This window comes from Vipera ursinii (genome assembly GCF_947247035.1).
Source record: "Vipera ursinii genome assembly, chromosome: 1".
Taxonomy (NCBI): domain Eukaryota; kingdom Metazoa; phylum Chordata; class Lepidosauria; order Squamata; family Viperidae; genus Vipera; species Vipera ursinii.
This window is the reverse complement of record NC_139512.1, coordinates 258,387,714-258,406,251: the sequence shown is the minus strand read 5'-3', so window position 1 is coordinate 258,406,251 and position 18,538 is coordinate 258,387,714. Positions and strand designations below refer to the sequence as shown.

General features: G+C 35.6%; 1 protein-coding gene across 1 annotated transcript in view; it reads left to right on the top strand.

Annotated features, from left to right (window-relative positions):
- MAN1A1 (mannosidase alpha class 1A member 1) overlaps positions 1–18,538 on the top strand; it is a gene marked incomplete at its 5' end in the record, with an annotated part of 65,481 nt that overhangs the window by 31,360 nt on the left and 15,583 nt on the right. Inside the window, 4 exons of the mRNA XM_083378733.1 lie at positions 3,055–3,170; positions 13,938–14,018; positions 14,551–14,645; positions 17,849–17,972. Of these exons, the coding sequence (XP_083234859.1) occupies positions 3,055–3,170; positions 13,938–14,018; positions 14,551–14,645; positions 17,849–17,972 (416 nt within the window). The remainder of the gene's footprint in view (positions 1–3,054; positions 3,171–13,937; positions 14,019–14,550; positions 14,646–17,848; positions 17,973–18,538) is intronic.

Genomic DNA, 18,538 nt, shown 5'->3' with positions numbered 1-18,538 from the left:
TTCTTTATCTACATATGGCAGTATAATATAAGAAATGTCTTTCATAGATAAGCACTTCTGTCTTTCCATATGTTTAGTATCTTCCCTAATGATGTCAGCTTTCTAGCTAATCTGTGCTCAGCTGTGCCTTCTTCTATGTTACTCTTTACCCTCTGTCCTTTCAACTTTGATCTCAGTGCATCAGGAACATGCAAGTTTTCTACTTCCAGAATACAATGGGTTTTGGGGGGGATGTGGGTTTTTTTTACAGGCAGTTGTGCGTTCAACAGATATTGTGAGTTAGGAATGATTAAAGATTGTCACTTAAATAGCATCTGTTTAAAAAGCTGAAGTCAGGGCCAAAAGAGATGTGATTTCTGCTCAGCATGACACAGTTAAAGATCAGATGACATTTAGTTCTTTGCAGACTATCACTGCTTTTAAAAATGATTAAGGAATGGTCAGTAAACTGAATTGTTTACTGGCGCCATAAACTGAAGTTTGCATTTATAACCTTTATAAACTACTTAAAATCCAGTAACATTTCCTTTTGACAGCTTAGAGAGATTCTAAGATTCATTGGTAAAGCAAATAATTTTGTTTGCTTAATAATTTTATTCTATGTTCATTTTAAATAGAGTTTTTTCAGGTAGCAAATATGTTTCGTAGATATTTTTTTTTACTTTGTTTGAACTATGATGTGAGATGTTTTTTGAAGAGCAGAAGTAATCAGTATATACTTTCCCAACATATCTTTAGGAAGGATTACATATTTGTGAATAAAATAATTACATGACGATATTTTCCCAGTTTTCACTCCAAATTGTTACAAACTATTTTATTGAGTACAGTATAGGAAAACAAATTTGATGTGAAGCAACTCTGGGCTTATACCCAGAATAAATGGTAGGTTAATAAAATGCATATGGATTGATCAGTAAGAGTTACTTCTGTATAAATATGTACAAGATTTAAACAGAACATTATATATATATATATATATATATATATATATATATATATATATATATATATATATATATATATATTGCATAATATACCGAATAGCCTACATTTGTTTTTACATGAATTGCAGTATTCTCTTTGCTCAGTATGCATTGATCTCAATATTTTACTTCCTACTTCAATTAATATATCATTGCTCAACTAACAACACAACTGTTTTCTCATAAATATTAGTCATGCTTTCTACTTGAAGAGAGTGTGCAATGACTCAGTGGTTAAAGATGCTGAGCTTCCAGCTGACAACCCAGGTTTGAGATCCAAGTGCTGTGTGATGGGGTGAGCTCCTGTTAATGCCCCAGCTCCACCCACCTAGCAGTTTAAAAGTAGTAGATAAATAGGTACCACTTCAGTGGGACGGTAACAGCATTCCATGCACCTCAACGTATAGGCATGCTGGCCACATGACCGAGGAAATGTCTTTGGACAATGCTGGTTCCCTCAGCTAAGAAACGGAGATAAACATGGCCCCCTAGAGCTGAACATGACTGGACAGGGGAAAACTTTACCTTTTCTACTTGAATCTTTGATAACTCATTTAGGTTTTCCCTTATTCAAATTTAAGGTATTATTGAGAAATTGAAAGTTTCACGTACACGACAGGTCTGGAACAGTGTAGTATTCTTTATTTTTGAGGTATTGGTGTAAGATATTTGCATAATGTTATTGTTGCCAGTGGGGGCCCAATTAACTTGAATAATACTGCCAGAGAAATAATACTCATCATTTCTAGACATTTTATTGTATCCGTATTGCCACAGAGGAATTTTAGATGTATTTTATCAACCATTGAATGTTTTATCATCAATCATTGAGAAGCTTTGATAATTTAACAAACAAATGAGGTAATAGAATTTGTTAATCAAAATCAACTAGAACTTTTCTTCCTAGAACTGATGGTTAAACAATTAGAAAAGAGCCATGGAACTTTGTTTTTATATATGAGATTATTGAAGACATAAGCATGGAAAAATTTGGCAATACCTACAACAGAGGAATGGTTGCTGAAAATAATAGAACTTGCAAAATGTTGGTGGAGATTCTCAGTCATCCCGGTCATAGTTGTCTCAAAGATGCTTTTTCAAAAGTTTTTTCCCCTGTTTTTTTTTTCTTTTTGAAAAAACACCTTTGGAATAACTCGGTGAAATGTTTAAACTTGTTAAGGAATTTGTTGTGCAGAGGTCTCCTTGTGCTACCAAAGAGTTGCACAGACAAGGAAGGGTATTGAGAGCAGTAAGAGTCACACAGTAACCACAAGAGTACACTGAGTTGTAAAAGCAAAAAGTAGTTTACTTTTGAGGTGCTGTAAAACCAAAAATGCACAGTCAAAAATAAACAGTCCAGGTCATACACAGTAGCAACAGTCCAAGTAGCAATCCAAATACAAAGTCTTCTTACCGGTCCAGAGGTCAATACACAGTTCAGGTTATCACAGTAACAGAGCAAAAAACAGTAATAGTAGAGAGCAGTGAATTCAGAGAGAGAAAGAAGCTACGTTACTAGCTCCCTCTTATGGCCATGAGAACACTTACACACCCATTGGCCAATTAACATCTTAAAGACATAACATCATGGTTAATATATTTTCAACCCAACATTGTAGGCTAACACCATATGCCTAACAAAACTGATGTTTGGTTAAGGAAAACACAATAGCTATATTTATTGATAACTGGAAACCCATTATGGACTTTTTGTGCAAAAATAAAAAATGAACCTATGATTTATGGTTTTGATATCAAATAAGATAGATTATAGAAAGAAGAGATATAACTACTATGAAGAAGATCAGAGGCTTTTCATATTTTTTTCTTCAACCTTTTTCTTTCTGCACTTTTCGCTTTTTCTTTTTTCTTTTTCTGTTTTTTTCATTCTATTTCAATTTTTGTTAGTTCTCATTACTATTGTTAATAGTATCAATACAAATTATACTAATGGACTAGAACAGTTAACTAATGATCTACAAATTTAAGCATGAACACTGCTATATCTTCTCTCTTCACAAAGAAGAATAAAAGGAACTCATCAATAAAATTGCTGACTCTCTTTCAGGTAATATTCAAGGAGCAACTATCGTTGATGCCTTAGATACACTGTATATCATGGAAATGAAAGAAGAATTCAAAGAAGCCAAAGAGTGGGTAGAAAAGAATCTTAATTTCAATGTGGTGAGTATTAACCTGTAATGTTGCTTCTGTACACACAGTTTGCTGATGTGACTAGAAGAATGTTCATTTGTCTGCATTTGTTATAATTCTTAAGAGACACAGGCAAGTTCTGTCAAAACTGATAACAAGGTTAAAAAAAATTAAAAATGAAAAAGATTAAACTAAAAACTAAAAACCAGGATAATAGGCAATGTGGGGATTATCTCTATCCCATCAACCACTTCTAGTTTAGAGCGCCCCTGTCACCACCCGGCAGCCAGCAGAACCAGATTTAAGTCTTTTCTGGAAGGCCAGGTATATGGAAGCCACCCTCATCTCCAGTGGGAAAATATTTTTAGCTTCTCTTCTGATTCTGCAGACATTTATTTATTTAGAATGTCAATTCCTTTCTGCTGCTTGAAGTATAATATACAGATAGGTGACTGGATCATTTTTAAATGAAAAGTTACAAACTTTAATTAGTGTCAGATTATGCAACTACTATTCTGGAAAAAGTTTGTGAATGGGAAAACAGAATATGAAAAATAATTGTGCTGACACAAGACTTGACAGCAGCTATCATCAGTTCAAAATTTCTAATCTTGCATATGTCTTAAAAAATCAGTGTTGCCCACACATTTCAGAACACTTAAATTGGCAGAATATCCTTCTCGCAGAAATAAAGCAATGCTGACTTGCCTGATTTATTTCCTACATGATTTTTATGAAAAGATATTTTTGTCATTATTATTATAAACATAGCATTTATAATTATAAATGATCTTTGTATGCTTAACAGTGCAATCCAACTGGGTTCAATAGGGTTAACTAATGGAGGGTATATGTAAAATTATAGCTATAACAGTGTTTATCTTCTTATTCATTCATAAAATTTCTTGGCTTCCAAATATCTACTTGGGCAGCTTTAAAATAAAAAGGGAAAAGGAAAAAAATCATCTTAAAAAACAGTACACACCCAGAGAGAGCAAATTCAAAAAGCACTCACTTCATCCTGCAATTAAAGAAATCCAATCACAGATTAATCCAATGCCTGGGAGAAGGAGGGTTTTCAGGCTTGTTTCAAGACAGTTGGGTGGGGGTCGTATAAAACTCCATACCATAGCAAATGTAATGGGATATATAACCCCAGCTGTATTGGTATGGCTTCCTCCTAAAAGAAATGTTTTGAGATAAACTAGAACAGCCAATTCAGTTTGCAAATTAAGTGAGAAAAAGAGTAAGTCTCACAATAATCTTTTTATAAAAAATCGGTTTTGCTCCATCAGTCTCTAGTGTATGTAATAGCAAGTACTTGAGGTCTAGAAAGAGTACAATCATTAAAAATAGCCCTCCTTGTATAGACTCAGTTATAGTGATGATGAGTGCTCCATTAAAAGACCTTAAAGACCAGATTAATGGCAGGTTATCATGGAGTAAATCTATGCCAGACATGTCAAACTGCCGGCCCGCAGGCTGGATGCATCATGCCGAAACCACACCCACCCTATTGCCGGCAATGGGGAAAAAGTCCCAACATGTTGCGCGACGTCGCAAGTTTGACATAATTGATCTATGTGGTCACTAAGTGTTGACAATAATGACACATAGTCAGTCAATAATTTACACATAGGCACACGCACATATGTGTGTGTGCGTGCACCTGTGTGTATGTGTGTATCCAATATGAAGTATTTAATTTGAGCCCAGATTTTGCTTGAAACAAAATGGTGCCGGTTTACTGGCATATAACTTCAAAAAAGCAATAGATGAGTTTTAAATTGATCCCTGGGAGAAGGCTGAATTTTGAAAAAGGTATACAGTCCTTGAGTTGCAACCATTCATTTAATGAGCATTAGAAGTTATGATGGTGGCGGAAAAAGTGACTTCTGGCCAGTCTTTGCATTTATGATTATTACAATGTCCCTGGAATCATATTATCAAAATTCAGGTGCTTGGCAACGAGTATGTATTTACAATGGTTATAGCATTCCGGGGTCAATGTGATCACAATTTACGACCATCCCCAGTGAGCTTCTGATTAGCAAAGTCAATGCGGGGGAGCCAGATTCACTTAAAGATGTCGTAAAAAAGCTCATAAAATTGGGAGGTACTTAACGATCACACACTTGGCAATGGAAGTTCCCATCTGATTTGTGGTTGTAAGTCGAGGACTATGTAGATATTTCAGGAAAGGTTATAAAGATTTAACTATTACATTGGCAAACCTGGTAAAAATATAGACGGTGATCTTTAGGTGTTACAAGAAACCAGGGAAGCATAGAAGGGAGACTCAGAGTTGGTACATTTAAACTTAGCTCATAATAAAGAAATCATTTTTGATACCCTAAATAGTTATGCTTCAAAAAAGCTAGATTTGGCATCAATTGGCTACAAATCCTAGACCAATTTATTTAGTTTATATATAATCAAAATTCCTATGGATTTTTTATGATCAACAACAATAAAATTATATAACACCAAAACAACAATATAATAACTCAGGTGGTGCCCACATCACCTGCTTTCCCTCTCATTTATGTTTCTTGAGGAAATACCATCCAACAACCACATTTGCTTATCCTACCTTCTTGGGAAGGACTCAATACATAAATAAAAATGCCAGATCCAGCCTAAGCATTTGACTGACTACAAACTCTCCACCCCCAATAATATTCAGGATGGTAAAAGCTGGTTGAATAATTATTATTATTATTATTATTATTATTATTATTATTATTATTATTATTATTATTATTAGGATTAGGATTAGGATTAGAATTAAAAATAATAATAAAATATTATTATTATTATTATTATTATTATTATTATTATTATTATTATTATTATTATTATTATTATTATTATTATTATCATCCCTTGGTGGAGCAATGGGCTAATGCCTCCTTAAGTAACACCAGCTGCCTGCAATTAGTGCAGCTTCGAGACCCACCAGGCTCAAGGTTGACTCAGCCTTCCATCCTTCTGAGGTAGGTAAAATGAGGACCCAGATACTTTTGCTTTCCCTTCCCAAAGAAACCTTGTGTGATAAGAAGATAGAGTGGTTTCTCCATTGTAAAGAACATTTCATGAATTCAATTAATAGAAAAATGAGAGCTCCAACAAACAAATTATATAAAACATGTATTTTTAGGGTGAAGGTTTATCTCTGAATAACACCATATAAATGACCTTTACAATTTCCTAAATAAATTACCTAAGAAAATCCTGACATTTGCAAATTAAATAGCACACGCAGAGACTCATCAATAATAAGTCCTATTATTATAGCCATTGTTGCTTGAAACAAATCTAATTGACCTGTGATGCTGCAAATCACTTTCAATTTACTTCTAAAGTTAAAAAAAAGCCTAGCTCTGGGACAGAAAAAATAACAATAAAACCAAAGTAGACTCCCAAAGATATAGCTTGCTGGTTTCACAGTAACATATTCCTAAATGCCTCATTAAGTATGTTCTTCTCTCCCAATTCAATATTTATAAGTTGCCGTGATAATGTTTTGGAGATTTTAATAATTCTCAAAATGTTCTATCAAAGTTGGTACAAAATGCAGCAACATGACCAGTTATTTTGTGGATGTAACACCACTATTCCATGAGCTGTATTGGTTGTCATTGTGCTTCTGGGTACAAGAGCCTTGGTGGAGCAGTAGGCTAATGCCTCCTTAAGTAACACCAGCTGCCTGCAATTAGTGCAGGTTCAAGTCCCACCAGGCTCAAGGTTGACTCAGCCTTCCATCCTTCCGAGGTAGGTAAAATGAGGACCCAGATTGTTGGGGGCAATAAGCTGACTTTGTAATAATGCCGCCGGGGGGGCAAAAGCCCTAATAAGCAGGCATATACATAGAATGAAGGCTATTGCTAAGCACATTGATTTGTGCTTCTTAGATTGTAAGCCGCCCTGAGTCTTCGGAGAAGGGTGGGATATAAATGGGATTTTTTTTAAAAAAAGTTGGAAGGGACCCTGGAGGTCATCTAGTCCCACCCCCTGCTCAGGCAGGAAACCCTATACCATTTCAGGCAAATGGCTGTCCAGTCTCCTCTTAGAATCTTCCAGTGTTGGAGCATTCACCACTTCTGGAAGCAGGTTGGTAAATGGCAGATGCAAGTAAATGTGAAATCATATACATGAGGCTAAATCCTCTAACTTTACATACACACTAATGGAGTCTTGCTGTGGGCTTGTTTGATGAATCTGAGTGTGCTGAAGGAGCAGCTTCTAATTCGGAAGAGGAGGAGATGATGATGATGTGATCCATAGTCCTTTTACAAAGGGAACAAAGAACAAAGGCCTCTCACAGAAAAAGACATGACTCAAGAAATTAAGCATGTCTCAATCAGAGCTATAAAAAAAGAACTTTGACTTCTATTGTTAAACAGCTTTCCAATCTCAGACCTAACCTGTATGGAACTTTAGCATCTAAAGTCAGCTTGTTTGTTTTCCTACCTTCTCACATTCCTGCACTCCAATAAAGTGCATAGCTGCCATAAAGTAATCTATTAGGTCTGACCAGTGTTTTTTTTATAAAAGAAAAAGGTGCCGGAACTCACCCATGTCATACAACCCGCCTTGCTTACCCTACAAGGTTCCATCCAAAAAAGGTGCCGGAACTCCGTTCTGAGCATTCTATGACAAAAAAAGCCCTGGGTCTGACCTCCTGTACTTGTAATTACTGACACAGGACAGTTTTGAACTCTCTGTAACTTATCATAGAAAATGTCTTCAAATTATAGTAGATAGTTCACTGGTGATGTCAACTCATTGTATATGGCTGCTGTGGGGGGAAAAATCATGCTAGGGGTTCCTTACGAAAGTAATCAACAATAAAACTGTATTGTTAACACTGTAATATCCTTACACAAATATGAGCTGTATGTCTGTATCTGAAGTACTTCATAAAGTCTGGTTGCCACAGCTGTAAAGAAAAAGGATATAAGCAATATACAAAAAAGGGAGAAACTAAAATCATCAAGGGTTCAAAATCTTCCATATGGGAAAAACCAAGAATGTCTGGCTTTCTTTAGCTTGAAAAACAACAACTGAGCAAGGACAGAGCCATCTAATGAAGCTGATTCAAAGAAGCTTTAGAATTGACAGGGAAGGAAAAGTTATTCATACAGCACATAAACCTATGTAATTCATTAAGGGGAAAGTTGATGATTATCATGTAATTACCTTTACATGGTGATTTAAATGGCTTTTAAAAGGCTTTGGATAAATTCATGGAGAATAGGTCTAGCCAGAGCTATTGTTATTGAAGATACAGTGCTAATTCTCAGCAGATACCTCCAATTACTGGTTGCTGGGAAAGTGATGGGGGGTGTCTGCTGCTTGAGAACGGCCGAGAGACATTTTGTTGGCCATTGTGGGAAATAAAAACAGAAATAAAAGACCTGGCTAAGAGTTGTTTGTATGTACATGCAATATTCAGGCAGTGAGAATAGAGTTAAGGCTCTTCAAGCTGCAATAAATCCTTTTTTTCATACAAAATAAGACATGACACTGTCATATAACTTATAGTGAGCAATATAGTTTTGTTTGGAATAAGTGAGGATCTATTTGAGAAGCAGAAGTTGGCAATTCTGAGAACAATTTTCATTAAATGTGTCCTTTTCTAAAGCATAGTGATAATTGTTTTCAAAATCTGATATGAGTAAAACAGCATAATTTTGAATTAAGTACACATTGATTTCTTAAAATTGCTGATGGCAGCTCCATGTCTGGTGTTACATATTATATTTATTATTTATTTATTTATTTATTTATTTATTTATTTATTTATTTATTATTATTCTAAGATTCCAACTTAGTGCATTCACAATACCTAACAACAGAAACAGTTAAAACAGCAACCAGTATAATCATTAACCTTAGAACAATCATTCAACTCAAAAGAATCTTGAGGGATTCCATAATTCAAATGTTATGAGGAAACAGCCATTTAAATAGAATTGGAAGCCTCTAATACAGTGATCCCCTCATCCTATCTCCAACCACCTATCCAGAAGGATACCACCATTGATGGAATCAAAAGTTGTTGTTAAGTCCAGCAGAACTAACAGAGATCCACTTCCCCTAGCTTGGGTTAGGTTATGTTGGGTCTTTTATGGCACAGGTGATCCCACAGAAGCCTAATCCTAATCCTCCCCCCACTGGACAGGGACAGTCAAAGGGCCAAATGTGGCCCATGGACCGTAAAATGCCCGCGTCTGCCACAGAGCAAGAAGAAAGTCTGCTGAAGATGTTACCTAGTAACAAAATGTTACCTGGTAACAAAATGTTCAGAAACCAAACCACAAGCTCAGAGAACAAACCTTCACCTTTGTCCTATACCCGAGTTATAGATATTTCACCACCATTGCAAAATAGTTTCTGTTCCATAACCAGACTTCAACCCACATTGAAAAAGATCTTGAAAATCTGTATCATCCGAGAGAGCCTGGAGTTGATTGGCCACCAATGAGGAAGAAAGAAGGAAGAGCATATTAGCCACTGACCTAGGGTTGTTTTCATCGTCTGGGACCACATTTGATTTCTTCAGAAATGGCCTGAGAATTGCCTCTTTTGAAGAGACTGCAACTGCATCCATCTCACTGAGGCATTTATAGCTTTTTGGCGCTGGCCGAACACGCCCTCCCTATTAAATTAAATAAGCTGAGAAGGGCCAGGATTGAGTACGTGCTGGTATTTCAAACACTTCAGCTCAACAATAGAAACTCATGCAATAAAAAAGAACAGAGTGGTGCTCTGGACACTTCCGCTTCTGGAGTTGCCTTAAATGCAGAAACTGCGTGCTGTATGTTGTACTGGAATCAAGAATAGGGAGCTGGCAGTGAACACAGTTCTTTTACCACAATTAATATTAAAATTCTATCACCCTAATGTTTTATATCATAGTTTTAATGTATACATTGTATACATAACAATACATAATAATTTATGTATGCAAATATATTTCTTAGATTTTTGAACATGTTCCTTATGCTAGATTCTGCCCAAACTTTTTAGTCTCAAAGAGAGAGTATATTCACCTTTCACCTGCATTCCAAGATCCAAAGTATTTCATTTTTGAAATTTAGTTCATTATTAATAGGTATGGCAATCTGAGTATTCATTGGATTCCTCTTCCTTTTAACGCTACTAACCTAATATTATACCTTTCTGATACAGATTTTCTAGGCATAAGATGATTTTTTTCCCACCCACATCGTTTCCCATGGCCCTTCTAATGGGTTTGAGGATACCTGTGCTAAAGATAAAAGTTTTCATATTAGCCCTGGATGCTATCTTTTTTCTATGAGTCTCAGCAAACTGTAGAACATATTGCGCCAGAATTGAGATTGAAACAATTATTATTAGCTTCAGGAAACTGGCTAAAATTCAGAGGTAAAATTTAAAATGGTAGTATCTTCAAATGGTTCCATAATTCATTTCAGTACTCATAATCATTTAACCTATGATAAAGGGTAGTAACATCTAATTATCTGTTAGAGGAGGAGGAATTGTTTTCCATAATTTTCTTGAGGATTATATTAAATTATATAATATACAAAATTTTTCAAAGTGCAGAGAAAAATCAAAACAAAAGGAAGTAAAAAAGAAAAGTGAAACAAATTCTCAGCAAGCATAATCAACATTAACAATTTAACTCTGCCTTAAAATGTAACCAAATATTTCCATACCTCACCCCTTTTTCTATAAGCCCGTCTCTACATATATTGGCTCTCATTCTTAATCAAGAAAAGTCCAGAAAGGGTTACCAGAAATAACAAATATTATATCTCTATTTCCATTTAAACAAATTCCCCCTAATCCCTCTCTTCAAATAGGCAAAGTCCAGTCCTAATTAAAAACAAACATAACAAACATCTAGTCCCAATCAAAAAAGCATTAAACATCACCAGAAATAGTAATCCATTATTAATGTATAAAAATAACTTATTACAAATAAATCCATTGCAGCAAATTAAACATTACCTTAAGTAATTATCATTTTCCTGTCCCAGTAAAAAAATAGATATCACCAGAGATAGCAATCCATTATTTTAACCATAATTAAGTGAACCAATTTTCTATTTTTCTTTCAGCAAATAAATTTCTCACATCTGATTTCTCGTATTCTCTTTGACTCTTGACTCGAAATTTTTATCTTTGACAAAGTCCTTTTGTAATTCCAATATAGTAAATCTCTCATATTCCAATATAAGAAAATAATCCACATTATTTCTTATTATTTGTATATATTTTTAATTTTTAAATCATCATCCAATTCCATTTATTAATCCAATATTTTCATCTCTTTCTTGAAACTTTTAGTTTTTGAATCCACCTTAAAGTTCATTTCAGTTTTATTCAATGGGATTTGTTCCTCTTCAATAATTCCTTTTGACTTCTTTCTAGAGAAAAATAACTCCAAAACTTGTTGGACCCAAACATAAATATTTCCAGTGTCCACCTTTCAAACTTTTCTTTCCAGTTCAAAATATAAACAAAAGAGTTCTTCCCAGGAGAGAGAATCCTTTTAATTAACTTTAAAGTCTTTCTTTAATTCAAATTCACCTGAACCTTTAATCCATTTAAAACCTTTTTGAAATCAGCACTTTACTCATCCTTTTGCTGTAGTAAATTGTAAAGAAAAAAATACTTATAAAACTTGAACACATAATTTTCTTCTAAGTGGATTGAAGAGGAACTCACCTAACGAATTCCACAGTTCTGAAGCTTTTTAAATCTTTAAAAACCATAAGGAAAAAACGCTCCAAAGTGATTCAAAAGGTAATGTTTGGGGGAACTTTGAGTCCATGAAAGGCTACATTAGCAGCTCTGAGCATGATGGATTCCTGTGACACATAACTGATAGCAAGAGACTACAAAAACATCAGTTTCTGCTGTCTGCTCACAGAAAAAAAAATGTCCAGAGTACATAAGGGTAATCCCAAGATCTCTTCTTGATCCAGAGAGAATTTTTGACAGTCTGGATGCAATATCCATCTGCGTTTTTGGCCACAATATTTCTCACAATCCAATAAATGTCAGTTTGCGAATTCCTCACCAAAAGTGACTCTTGAGAGGAGGAGGAATTGATAATTCATCTTGTGAAAAGTGTGGGTGTTTCTGGAAGCCAATAGGTAAAGGTTCCCCCGCACATGTGTGCTAGTCGTTTCCAGCTCTAGGGGACACGGTGGCTCAGTGGGTTAGGTTGCTGAGCTTGTCGATCAGACGTTGGCAGTTTGGCGGGTCGAATCCCAAGTGCCATGTAACAAAGTGAGCGCCTCTTACTCATCCCAGCTTCTGCCAACCTAGCAGTTCAAAAGCATGTAAAAATGCAAGTAGAAAAATAGGGACCACTACGGTGGGAAGGTAACAGCGTTCCGTGCGCCTTTGGTGTCTAGTCATGCTGGCCACATGACCACGGAGACGTCCTCGGACAAGCGCTGGCTCTTCAGCTTTGAAACGGAGATAAGCACCGGCCCCTAGAGAGTTGGAAGCCAATAGTATAGGCAAATTTACATTTTATATTAAACATGATTTTAAAAATTACCTTACTATAGAAGATGACTAGGCTAAGGCTGATGGAGGGATCATACGCATCATAAATCATGAGTCCCTGTGCACCTGCAAGTTCAGCTCACCCTGAATGCCTTCTTAATTTCCGCTTATTTTCCTTGACCTTCCATTAGTAGCTCAGAGTTTTGTAGAGAGCTTAAGCTTGCAATAAATCTTTATACTCATTTGAACTGTCTGGATCTTCTGATTTCTCTGGCATTTGACAGTTTCTCTTTTTTTTAAGGAATATGAGGATAAGCGTATGAGAATAGGAGCAAAGGACACAGCTGCCAGTTTTCCACTGAAAATCTTGCAGCTGATAAATAGTAGATGGGAAGATTCATGGAGCAACAGATGATGAACCCCATTTATATCAAGAATATGTTCTGAACATCTTGGATATGTTGGTTGCCAAAATTATAAGGAAAATTGTGTACCTTATTTGCAACAGTGGATTCTGTGTGTCTGTGTCTGTGTGTCTGTGTGTGTGAGTATTTGAGTATCTATTGGAGAGGTTAACTGGTAAAATAAAAGTTTCTAAATCAAGACTCCACATAGCCTCTTTTCCCATTTTTTTTAAATCCAAGTATCCTTGAGTTACGGTTGCAGCTGGGAGTGGGATTGCCATCACTAAACAAAGTGGTCATAAAGTGCAGTGTCACATGACTGCATCTGTTAGCGATAGCAGTCCAGGCAGTCCCAGTTATCACCATCACCCCAAGACACATGGGAGGCAGAGGAAGTCCCAGGTAAAGAATGCATGGGTGCCAGAGAGAGATGGGGGAGGCACTGGGACCACAGGCCATACATGGGTTGAGGGGGCTGCAGTGGTGCAGCACAAACTCAGGAAGGCAGGGGAAGGAGAGTAAAAGGTGGGTCAGTATAGGTGAGTCACAATAGTCTTTGGGTCAGAATTAGTTGCACATTCTGTATGGAAGGGAGAAGTGAGAGAATAATTCAGGTGCAGAAAATTATAAACACACATAGCCGTAAATCTCAGATTACTTGATTGAATTCCCTTTAGATGAGATATTCTTTTAATCTCATTTTCATAGACTAATATTCCATAAAGAAGTTTGTAACAGTCTTTAGAGGAATGAAGCATAACTTCCCTCAGTATTATGCAAAATACAGATACTAACCGTATTAAGAACAATAAGATAAAGTTATTACATGTTTTGTGTTCACATTAATTTATAGTTTAAAATATATTTATATTTCCAGAATGCAGAAATCTCAGTTTTTGAAGTAAACATCCGTTTTGTTGGAGGATTACTTTCAGCATACTATCTTTCTGGAGAAGAGGTAAGATTGGATGTGTTTGTTTGTTTGTTTGCTTGTTTGGTGCCTTTGAATCAGTATTGACCCCTGGCATTTGCCTGACTAGTCCCTTAAGTCTTTTTGCCCAGATTTGCTCTTGTCTCATTCCTATGGCTGAGAAAGAATGAGTGTCGCCCAGCTGACTTTGTGCCTAAGGCAGGACTAGAACTCACAATGTCCCAGTTTCTAGCCTCAACCCTTGTTTCTTCTGTTTTATTAAAATAATCCTGTTTTTCTCTGTGTTGTGAGTTTGTTAGCTGACAGGCAAGTCTAATTCATAACAGTTTGAAGTGTCATCTCATGCTCACCCTTATTCCCATCAAAAAACTTTTTTAAAAAATAAAAGTGTAATTAATGTTTTGTATTAACAGAATCTGATTTAGCCAAATTGCCAAATATTTCTAAAATGTTTTGGAAAAATATTCTGAGTTTTATCTGAAATTTCAGATTAAAATGTAAGAAACCTTGTTTTCATTTTCTCCTGTGCTACATAACTCTTATTTATTTCCATTTTTAGATATTCCGAAGAAAAGCAGTAGAACTAGGAGAGAAGTTGCTTCCAGCTTTTAATACCCCCACAGGAATCCCTTGGGCATTATTAAATATCAAAAGGTAAAAGCTTACCATTTAACCTATCCGGAATAAGTTAATCTTGCAGACCAACTTTCCTGTATTCTTTGCCACTTAAGTTCCTTGATCCCCTGAATTGCTACCAGGTAGTCATTTCTCCTATGTTTTGTTGCAAGTTGCAGGCACAGCTAATTTTCAGTGTAAGTCAACAGGAGCAGCAGGGAGCAAGTCAGAGGCTTCCCATTACTAGCAAAATCAGTCAAGCCATTAAACTTAATATTTCCAGCTTTCAAACCAGGGATCATTGAGATAAATATTTGGAAAATCTTGCATATATCTCAATCCATGATTGTTTTTTAGAACTGGAAGCAATGGTGGATATTCCAGTCTTCCATGATACTAAGTCTGATCCAGGTCTTGTTGTCATACTGAAGTTAAGATGTATGAATGGAAACATTAACAGCTTTTGGTTCTGAAAACAAACCATGAACATGTGCTGTAAAGGTCACAATTAAGCATACAAACTGGAACCTTTTCTTTCCCAAATCATTGTTCCCGAAACATCACTCATATCTGCAGAATCATCTCAAATCAAAGCTGTTTCTAAATCTTCTTTCTTAGAATTTTGAGTCAACCTTTTTTTTTCATACTGATCAGCTATATTTTCTCAGAATCAATGTTGTTCAATTAACAAAATGTCTAAAATCAGCAGTCTGGCCTATAGCTCAGGTATATTAACTCCACCAGAATAAAAACAAGTCACATCAAGAAAGTTTTAAAAAGTCAACATGTTAAAAAAAAATTTCACATACAATATTATGAATTAGAATGAGAAAGATGCTACTTTCTTAAGTAATGAAGGAGGAGGGTTTTAGTAACCTACATAATTAGTAATCCAGACCTGGAGTAGGAGCTCTTTCGGTATTGGGTGGTATTTCCTGCACAACCCCCTATAGTTTTAGTATATAGCTCCTATGCAGTTTTGGACAAACAATCACAGGTTTTGAATTGGTGGAATCATAAGGCTACCCTATCAAAGTAGCTCTCTAATTATAGAACTCCTTGTTAAGAGAAGGGGATTAGCTCCTTCCTTACTCTTCTTTGCACTGACAATATTTTTATACAATATCTTGGCATACTCGGATTTTAATTGTCTTCTCAGATTTTATTGTATGAGTTTTGCACCTGTGTTTCTAAGTTCTATAATGTTTAATTAATGTGTCTGCTTTGGTTGGGAGTATTCAAACATTTAATTAATAGCCTGGGCATCCTTCTTCCATTAATCAGATGAAAGATATATACTTATATACTTATTTTTTCAAAATAACGTTCATGGAAATCTCATCAGAAGTGTGTGGTCTTGAAGCAAAACAAAAACAAACATTCCTGGCTCCAGAATTTCCTAAATAATACGGACGATACTATATTGGTGGGCCTTATTCAGAATGATAGTGAGGGTGATTACCAGGAGGCGGCAGAGAGTTTAATGAACTGGTATAATAAGAACAGCCTGGCTTTAAATGTAGGACAGTATCTGAGGGTCTGCCATAAAGAAGAGGGGACCAGTTTGTTCACCAGAGCACCAGAGGAAAGGATGAGAAACAATGGTTGGAAGCTGATCAAAGAGAGAAGCCACCTGGAATTAAGGAAAAACTACCTGACAGTGAGGACAATCAACCAGTGGAACAGCTTGCCTTCAGAAATTGTGGGCGCTCCATCGCTGGAAGTTTTTAAAAAGAGACTGGACAATCACCTGTCTGAGATGGTATAGGTTCTCCTGCTTGAGCAGGGGCTAGACGAGAAGACCTCCAAGGTCCCTTCCAGCTTCTATTCTGTTCTGTTCTGTTCTGTTCTATTCAACAAACCAAAGAGATCACTGTTGATTTCAGAAAAGGCAGGCTTAGCCATACACCTCTGTATTAATGATTCAACTGTGGAGGTGGTTAGTAGTATCAAGTTTCTGGGTGTGCGACTGATGAACTGGTTAGTTTGGTCGCTCAACAGTGAAACACCGGTGAAGTGGGCACAGCGGTGCCTGCGTTTTCTGAGTTGTATGAGTAGAGCACATCTTCCTTCCCCTATCCTTATCATTTTCTATAGAGGTACAATTGAAAGCATCCTGCCATATTGTATTAGTGCATGGGAATATTACTGTTTCAGACAGGAAAGCTGTGCAGAGAATAGTGAGAATAGCAGAAAAGATTATTGGTAGTTCACTTCGCCGTTTGACCAGAGTCTGCAGTATTGTCAGTGACGCTACACATCTTCATGAGCAGTTTTCTTTATTACCTTCTGAGAGGAGGCTTTGTGGTATCCAAAGCAAAACAACTAGGTTCTGTAATAGCTTTGTACCGTATAATATCAACCTTGTTAACTGTCAAAGACTCTTTTTTCTGCTATGTATTAAAAATGGAATGTGATTGTGTGTGTGTGTGTGGTTTGTGTGTTTGTGTAATTATTTTAATCACATAATCATATTAATATGTAATCACTTTAAGCATATACATATACATTCTCTGAGCGGGCATCAGAATTTCATTTTTTAACGTGTGCCATTGTGTTCACAGAAAAACGTGACAATAAAGGTTACCTATTTCCCACCCATTTTTCTAAGTTCAAATATTGTGGTCAGAAAAGTGCCTAAGGTATAGCTATTTATAATTTTAAAAAATCCAGGAAGATAGAAAAAGAAAGAAATTTTTAGATACCAAGAAGTAACTAAGAAGAAATTTTTTTCAAGAGGAAACCCATTCAAGTGCTTTCACATTCTGTGGTCTTTTGAACATTAATATGTGAATGTATAATGGTTTTTCAAATTAAAATTATTGTTAACAAAATTCTTTGGTTTACTCTATTTGTATATAGGGACTTCATTCATTAGGGTATTCATAATCACAAAAAATGATGTAACAGTACAATTGCCCTGAGAGTATTGATGAAACTAGATTCTTAAGTAATGATCTTCTCGGGCTAATTAACAATACTGATAGGGAAGAAAAAGCAAAAGAAGATAATGCTGAAATGTTCAAAAGAGAAATTCCTTTTGAGCTCCTGACAGTTAACTTGCTTCAACAAATACTAAAATATAGATGTTGGACTCCAGTTTCCTTCAACCTCATTTGATTCAAGGATGAAGAAAGCTGGGAGTTCTAAACCAGAAGAAACGTAGACAACATTCAATTTCACACTACTTTAAATTAAATTTCTCCACCTCACTTAACTTTACCCTACTTTTTTTTTTTTAGTGGCATTGGTCGAAACTGGCCCTGGGCTTCAGGTGGAAGCAGTATTTTGGCAGAATTTGGAACACTGCATTTGGAGTTCATACATTTAAGCTACTTATCTGGAAATCCGCTGTTTGCTGAAAAGGTTAGATTTCTATTTTAATATCAATTGCTAACCAAATATCTGGAATTTATACATTTTTTATTTAAGTACAGATCCTCTAGACATAATAGTTTCAAAGCGCTCTTTCAGTAAGGTTCAAGAACTTTCTTGAAATTGTTTATAGTGACCTTGACCTTGTACTACTAACAAATGAAACTTTGAGAAAGTATTCATGTAACCCTAAAACAAGCTTAGCATTAAAGTAAAATCTCAGATTCACATGTTTCTCTCTTCTACCCTTGCAGCTAAAAGAATTAACTCTTTGCCTTTCTTGGAGATCTTATTCAACAAGAGACTAGTTTAATTCAAATATTGATTAGACCAAAGGTTTTGTACAATAATTTCACTTTTTAAAAATTGATGTTTTATTTACTTGCCTTTATGTTATAGAAACATCTTTCTCTATTATATATTTTATTTTAGCCGTCCCCCATCTTATTTAATAGTGGACATAAATAAATACTACTAAAGTAAAATAAACCAGAAAAAGAATTTGGGTGGGGGTTGTCTTCAGATAAAAGGGACGCGGTGGCTCAGTGGGTTAGGAC